Genomic DNA, 8,379 nt, shown 5'->3' with positions numbered 1-8,379 from the left:
ATTTTAACCTGAGCAGTGACTAGTTGGGTAAGTAGTTTTGGCCATCTACGATCATCATGGCCATTATATGCTTTTTCAACATATATCTTCAGTGGTTGATCAGGTATAAACAGGTGGTTCAAATTTTTGATAATTTTGCTTGTGTCAAATTTAAAGTATGGAAAGGCCCTCCGACCACTGAAGATAGTGGAATAAGACAAGACCAGCAAGCATAGGCAGACCATTGATGATTGAAGAAAATCCATCACCTTGCAATTTAGTTGGATAAGGATAAAAAACAAAAACAAAAGGCGTGGTTTAAAATTACAAAACATAGGCTATTTTTACTGTTTATTTATATTAAAATTTGTACAGTTGTGAGCAATTATTACAATAAAATATAAAAATTGAAAATAATAATAAGTTAACTTGTAGGATGTTCCATTCCTCTAGGATATCTTTTGCGAAATGCATCTTTTAATTCAGGATCGACTAAGCGAACTCCGTCGACCTGATTGCCCAAAGTAATCCTGAAAAACAACATCGTGCATTTTATTGACAATTTATATTTTAAATTTATTTACCAATTGGGTTGGACATTGTGAGGCCTCCCGAATAGCTCGATTTTCCGAGTCCCTGGTGAAAGCCTTTCGATGATGCCATAAATCTCATCAGGTTTGTGGCTTGTCGCTCGTACTTCTGCCACAATGACATCGCAGTCGAGACCACGGTTTAGATGACTAACTGAGCCTTTCTTTCCAACCTGAGAAAAACTTTAGATTTAAATCGCTTTCTTAAATAAAAATTATGGTATTTCTTACTAGGCAATGCTCCTTTCCGTGATTGAGCCAGTGGCCTGTCCTTCCGGTCCTGATTATCCTTTGTAATTGATTTGTTTTTACCCAGATCAACTCGTCTACACGTTCATAGCCCCAAAGCTGGAGGCATTCTCTTCCAAGTTCCATGGCTCTTAAAAATTGTCACATAACGAATAAAATATATTAAAAACAAATTATAAATAAAATCTACCTTCCGGTAACCCATAAAAATATGACTCCATCATCTTGAAGAGCAGGAACGCCAAGTTGTCTCATTTCATCATCTGACATAGTGCCATAAGGAAGTTCCATATGGATATCCCAAGGCGGATCTGCCATTATCACAGCAAATTTACCTAAAAAAAAAAAAAAAAAAACATTGAATAACATGTCAGTCTGCAAAAAAGAAAAATACAACTCACCTAAAACCGTCATGTCTAAATATCTAAGATCACATTGAATCCATTGTGGCGGGTATAAAATTGTTTTGTCTGTCAACATTCTACCTTCTTCCTTCATAATACGATGCTCTTTTTGTACGGGTGCCCCATCGACTTGATAATGTACATATCTAAAACGTAACTTTGTGAATATATTGATCATTGAGAAGACGGGCTATTTTCTAATTTATATACTCACTTACAACTATCCATGTGGAAGCATGTGTTCAGGAAAGAACAGTCTCCTAAGGATTCGTCAGTGTGTTTTTGAATTATTTTTTTGAAGTGAAGTTTATTACAATGTGTTCCTTTATTTTCCTTGGTACACTCAGCGCGAGTCCCATGAGCACAGAACTCTGTTACCTTTAAAATCGTAAATTTAATAGTTAGTTTTTGTTAAAGTTTTAGTTAATAATGTTTTAATTATAGTGATTTATTACTTGGGCACCATTTGAACGAAACCTTTCAGCTAGGGATCTTTCTTTTGCAGTTGGTTTACTTAAAAGCTCTAAAATCTCTTCTCCAACACGTTTGCTTTCTTTTTCTTTAATGGATGGCATTGATAATAAAGACTAAAAAAAAAATAAAATAAAATAAATAATAAAAATTATTTTATTTATGAGAATAAATATAAAGGTATACCATGATATCTGTAGTTTTTTTGCCAGCTTTTCTCTCATCTTTTTCAACAATCTTCGCAACTTTGGCCGCAGGCTCTTTTGAAGCAGAATCTTTATCGGCTATTAAAAAAGTAATATTGTAAATAATTAATAAAAACTTATTTCAAATTAGTTTCATACTTGAGCTTTTCCGTTTGATCTCGATTCTACAACTGTTGGCACTGTTGACGTCGTTTATCATAGCTTGCAGCTTTACATGTTCAGCCGAAAGAATTTCCAGCCCTTTGCCTTCTGCGCTCACCTCCACACTTGACAAAAATGTTACAACTTCAGTTAAAAAATCTCTCTGACAGGTTAAATTTCAGACCTGATCAACTGCTGTGTGGACAATTTTTGCAGCAAGTTGTCCAGATTTTCCTCAGTCACATTCCGACCGAGTTTCTTGTTCAAAACAGGAAGCACTAAGTGTGAGCTGCTTGGTAAATTGGGCGATATCTCACAGAGAATTTCAAGTAAGCACTTTTCAAGCTCAAGATCTTGTTTGTTTTCAGTTGACTCTTCTCCATCTTAACAAAATAATTAATGTACTTACATTTGTTTTATTAGAGTAAAATACAAAACAACATACCTTTCTGTGTTGCTGATTGTACTGCCGATGACTCGTTTAACGTTAACCCACTCTCTAAACATAAGCAGCATGAAAGTTAAAATTTAAAGGAAAATAATTAAGAAACATAATCTTAGCAAGTTTAAACTTTGGTTGATATCGATCATTTTAGTCTGCGAATCCTCGCTCTGTTGGTCTGTCAAATGTGTTTTGGCATTTCGCCATCATCAGCGTGTAAAATTTGTCAAAAATATAGTTTGTAAATTTATAATTTGACAAACTTTGAGGTAGAATTTTTTATGCTAATTTAATCTTTGTTGTCAAGATGGAGTTGGGTAATAGTGAAAAAGCTCTAAAAGCTTTTTAAAAGCTTTGCTACCTTGCATCTTTAATCATTTCAGCCTAATACTTTTTAAAATGTCTGATATACCAACACTGCACGGATGGACTAACCAAAATAATCAGTAACAGCAAATTACAGGTTCTTCATCCTACCATCAGACCATACGAAGAAATCTCAGAAGTTTACATTATTTTGTCTTTTATGTTTTTCTCAACTGTACAAAAGATTTTTTTTTCAATCTTTACAAACTTCTTTCAACCGCTAGGAGTCTAAAATTTCCAGCCAAACACAGACCAGGGGCTGTGGAAAGCAGTACTATTTTGGAAGCGCTAAAATATCTACAGGATCGACCAAAACCAGAAGTGTATCGTCTCTCGACAGTGCCCTGACTGGAATAAAACACTTGTTGCAACAAAAACACCCCCTAACAAATGATATTCTTGATATCATAAACACTCTAAAGGAATACAACGTTGACGTACACTTTATTTGGGTCAAAATCCATCACGAGAACAAATTTAATTATGATGTTGACTAACTCCGAAAACGACTAAATAGGGAGTTAAATAATTTCGTGGTAACCGGTGATATCAATATCCATTTGAAAAGAGGCTAGAATAAATGGGCAAAATGAGTATGACACCTCTAAATTCTCTAGGGGTCAGCACTATGGGATGTTACATCCTACAATACAAGGACAGTCCTCATACCATCGAATATATTGTCCAAGACAATTTTTTACCACCATTTTTACAGTGCGGTTCAATCACAACCACATATCCTTTCATCTGGTAAAAATTGGTATTGACCACCCTAGTAACTGCTGATTTCGACCACGTCATCCTGGTGTTCTTGTTTGTTTTGTCATTGTTCTTGATCCATATAACTGCAGAATAACATTGCCTAAAAATATTCGAAGTATATTGTCGAACACAAAAAATATTGAGGCTGACTCTCATCTTTTACTGAGAAAAATGACATACCTTAGCTGACCTACCTAATTTTTAACATGTCAACCAAATTAATGAGAAGGAACTGTCTTGTGTCTGGGTGTTGAAAGCGGCTTGGGCATCCCCCCCCTGGGGATCCCATGTGGATGTGGACTTTTCCTTAGAATTATAAACCGTTTTTATTCACTTCCCTGGAACTGTGATTTGTTACTACCATCCTTATAATAATTTATTTCCCCCTTAAGTCTGCCTGCACACGTCCACGTGACCTTGCTAGCCTCATAGGGTTTCGAGCTTTGTAAATGCTGACGTGTTAGCTGCAAGACTTATACAAAAAAAGTGAGAAAATTAGTGAGAATTTTTAGACAGGATTGGAAGATGACCAAATTACATATTGTGTCAATGTTTAATATATAATATTTTTGTATATCATACACTGATGCTGGCAAAATGCTGATATAAGGCTGACAATGATTGTCAAAACTATTCAAGAATATACATAACATTGTATTAAATATCAAATACAGTCTGAACTTTCATCCCTGCAGTATGTATTTAGTTAGAATTAAGTGACAATATTTTTTATGAGCACAAAAAATTGTCTTTGTAATAACCTGAGTTGAGAATGTCCTGCCTCTCTTTCTTCCTCTTCTGCAGTTTCTCCCTGAGGCTGTTCCTCTTCGTCTTTATCGCCTGGATCTCCTGCCAGGCATCTGATTCAGACATAGCCGGTTTTATTACTAAGCTGATTTACGAGGTAACGTCGAAAATTCCGATCAGGTAAATACAACAGGCAGTATTCAACATTTAAAACTTTACAGCATCTTTATATTCAGTTGTGATATTACACTATTACAGGAGGAAGAATTAATCAACGGAAATAATCAAAAGAGAAGGAGGTAAAATCGAGAGATCAGCCTTGAAAGGTTTCAGTAATACTTTCCACAATTCCACCTTTAAGGTTCCATCCAATGACATCATGCAATAACAAATCGTAATATCCGGTAATATATTTTGCTCAATCATATATAAAATTGTTATATTTCTTTTGAAAGTTCAACTCGTGACATTTAATAATTAAATTTATCATATTACTCTACGACAGTTAATTAAATGTTTGTACAAATTATATTTAGTAATTAAATTGAGAAAAAAATAAAATTATGGAAAAAATATTCCACTTTGTGGTTTTTTATAATATAAATATAATCAACTTCAAACTAACTGAAGTTAGAATTAAACCTATTTTTAAATATGATCTTTTTTCCATATTTATCCAATCATTGATATTTTCTCTCATTATTTTTCTAGTAAATAATATTTGCATTCTTATTAGGGGTTTTAATTTTTTTATTTTTCTAGTGCAAATTTAAACAAAAAATTATTACTATGTTAATATTATGGTCCTTGAACATGTACAGTAGGTTATTATTATTTTTTTTTTTTTTTTATACCTCCAAGCTCACTTGAGGTACTCAGAGACTCGGGTGCCTCAATCCAGCCTAACGCTGACCGAGACTGGGTCGCCAGTAGAGGAAACAAAAGTTGGGGGCATAGGAAATTAAATTTTATTTATTAGTTTGATATTGATGAAGAAGTTAAAAATCTTGTTTATTGGTGTTGATTTTAGGACTTTGTGGATTTGATTGAGGGTTCTTATAGAGGCGTATTAAGGACAATCAACTATGACGTGGGAAATAGTGATAGATGTACTGCCAAAAACGTGAATCCATTAGACAATGGGTTAATAATAAGTCCTCCGCTTAATGGGAATGTAGCCCGGGACAGAGGCATGCGAAAAGTTTATCAAATGACCATTGCAGAAACTAACAGAGGAACTATTAAATCTAGAACATGCTAGGATTAGAATAATAGTACTGCTAACTGGACACTGCAGTCTCTGGAGGAATATGTATAGACTCGGAGTGGCAGAACCAAGCCTGTGCAGATAGTGCTAAGAAGTAAAACAGTGGAGCAAAGTCCTCTGTTGGTGCAAAGGCTTATGTAGGCTGATTCCTAATTCTAGGAGCGGAAAAGCACAAAGGAAGGATACACATGGGAGCCCTTGAAAAAGCTTTGGAGTCTGGTAAAACCTAAAGCTTAACAAGGTGCTCTAGATTTAAACATGTACAGATTGGACATATACGTTTAGGGGTTCTTTAAAGGAGGAAACTATGGGTGAGCCTGGAGCTATTCTTAGCCGGGTTAGAATGGTTTCTTCTTTTCGGGAGGGTTTGGAAGAGGATTCACAACCCTGTTCAAGCCTCAGAAGTGAGCTACCTAAAGTGAAAACAGAAGTCAGTGAAGCGAACCCCATTCCAAGAATTACCATTTGAGGTGGCCTCTCTTGCCATTCTGTCTGCGTTTTCATTATTATTTAATTGCCTTGCATAAACTTCTCTTTGGACAACTGCTTTGAAGAATTGCATTTCTTAATTTATAATTTCTTTACTAAATGGCCTTCAATTTTTAAACTTTTGCGGTGAGTTTTAAATAGTTTAGTTATCTGTGAGCACTTTTATTATATCAAACAGAAATGTAACGGGATGGGTTAGAAAGTAAAAGAAAGCTAACTTTTATATTGGAATATTGTTTTTATTATTGTAATCAACATTGCATTTACAATTTTCTCGAGGAGAGATTGAGGAGTTGCAGTGTTCAACTGATACATATACGATCTATACATACAACTATACAGTATACAGAAGACTAAATCATATATAATACTTTTCTAATATTTATATACAAATAGAATTATTATACAACAAAAAACTGAACTTTTTACATCTTTTATTTCTGTTTTTAAAACATGAAATTGTAACGATACATAAAATTAAGGGAATGTGAAGTATTTTACAAATTAAATGAAGATTGGTTTCTAAAAATGTCTACAGATTTTTTTTTGTTGATAAAAAAACCTTCTTTAAAAGGTTTTTGATCAATGGCTGGGAGGTGTATTAATTAAAATCCATCAGATAGTATTATATTTATAATTTTAAGTACTTTTCACCATACTTATTTTCTTTAGTTAAAAATCATTATAAGACAACTTATTTGCCAGAGACGTTCATTTTAATTTTAGACGTCATATACATGCCGACGATAAGGCCAAAGAGACCGATAGCACTGCCAAAAATTTCGACGATGAGGATTTTAACAAAAAGAGAAGGATTGGCCGCATCTGAGAGGGCTGCACCAGAGCCGACGATGCCAACTGCGATGCCACAGCATAGATTGACCAATCCGACGGAGAGGCCAGCCCCAAACATGACATAGCCAGAGAGCCAGATGTACTGCTTGGCATTATTTTCAAGGACTTTGTCCGTATCGAACTTTTCCAGGTATCCGGAGAGTACGATGGCCGTGATGAGGCCGTAGATGGCCACCGCTTCACAGAAAATGACTGAGATGAGGTTCTTGGTCTTGATCCTAGGTGCCTTCACACCACCCCCGATGATGGAAACTCCAGTCGTGTGGATGCCCAGAGCTGCACCCACCACGGACAGAGAGACGGACAAGGCGATCCCCAATGCGCACCACATGTAAGGGGATGTGGCCTCGAGGAACCACCCGATGCTGAGGGTTTCCCCTTTGCCCAGGATGACCGTGTAAAAGAACGCGATGACGACCACGGCGAACGACATACCGCCTACTAAAGTGTTCAGCAAAATATACCTCATTTTTGGCGATTTACGGAAAACTGGTTGATTCGGAAAACTGCGGTCGAACCGACTTCTGCTCCGCCCCCTTTCACTCTGTTTCCAACTCGATAGGCGTACGACTCTCGCCTAACGTACGACAGAAGGGTACGGGATAAAACTAAAAGTGCCCAGCCCACTTTTCCCAAAACATCTGTTTCTCAATCGGACATGATCGACAACAAGGTCATTTTATATTTATTCAACTATAATAAATAATCGACCTTCGTAAAAAATGAAGCAACAAACAATTCTTTTTATCAGAAATCTATAAAGTAAAAATTTTTTGATTATAATTCGGTAAATCTGTAATAGATGTATAACAAGACCTTCGATAGAATCAAAAGAAAAAAAATCGATTGCCGCTGTCAAACTGGCCTTCAAAAGATAGACCGCGATTTACGCTTTGCAGATGGTGAACACTATACTCAAACACTTTACAACTCTTGGATAATATTTTAAAGAAAAAGCTTTTTTTTTTAATTATCTGTTTACTCACCAACTAACAAAAACAAGAACATAGCTATCATATCAGATAGGCAAGCAGCCACCAAAGCACTAAGCTCAAATATCATTAGTTCAAAGATGGTGTTGAACTGCAAAACCAAATTAAATTTATTAGGTACTCAGAACAAAATCGGCCTCTGCTGTGTCCCAGGACACATGGGAGTAGAAGGTACTGAGAAAGATGACACCCTTGCAAGGAAAGGAGCTGCTATACCGCTATAGGACCAGAACCCTTCTGTAGGAGCCCACACTATCAATGAGTACCTTAGATAGAAGGACAAAAAGAAAATGAAGGAATAACGGAATTCACTCATTGGACACAAACAATCCAAGAATCCTAAAAAATTTCAGAAGGAAAGAAGTTACATACAGAAGGTGTCAAAGGAAAAAAAATGTGAATCCTAACAGGATTCTCAA

At 35.6% G+C, this 8,379-nt stretch overlaps 2 protein-coding genes across 2 annotated transcripts; both read right to left on the bottom strand.

Annotated features, from left to right (window-relative positions):
• Window positions 1-324: 324 nt before the first annotated feature.
• LOC106674105 (N6-adenosine-methyltransferase catalytic subunit) lies at window positions 325-4,683 on the bottom strand. The gene is made up of 12 exons (XM_014406615.2): window positions 4,372-4,683; window positions 2,486-2,539; window positions 2,225-2,423; window positions 2,038-2,165; window positions 1,880-1,977; window positions 1,678-1,809; window positions 1,437-1,600; window positions 1,220-1,368; window positions 1,009-1,153; window positions 801-948; window positions 564-742; window positions 325-509 (listed from the first exon to the last, which is right to left on the bottom strand). Exons 1-12 carry the CDS (start codon window positions 4,481-4,483, stop codon window positions 404-406), a joined length of 1,614 nt encoding a protein of 537 aa, XP_014262101.1. The 5' UTR covers window positions 4,484-4,683; the 3' UTR covers window positions 325-403.
• A 1,648-nt stretch (window positions 4,684-6,331) lies between these two features.
• LOC106674294 (V-type proton ATPase 21 kDa proteolipid subunit-like) lies at window positions 6,332-7,615 on the bottom strand. Its single transcript, XM_014406930.2, has one exon. It carries the CDS (start codon window positions 7,435-7,437, stop codon window positions 6,808-6,810), a length of 630 nt encoding a protein of 209 aa, XP_014262416.1. The 5' UTR covers window positions 7,438-7,615; the 3' UTR covers window positions 6,332-6,807.
• Window positions 7,616-8,379: the final 764 nt, after the last annotated feature.

Source organism: Cimex lectularius, unplaced genomic scaffold (genome assembly GCF_000648675.2).
Source record: "Cimex lectularius strain Harlan isolate CLEC.00 unplaced genomic scaffold, Clec_2.1 scaffold63, whole genome shotgun sequence".
NCBI lineage: Eukaryota > Metazoa > Arthropoda > Insecta > Hemiptera > Cimicidae > Cimex > Cimex lectularius.
This window is presented reverse-complemented; position numbering and strand designations above follow the sequence as displayed.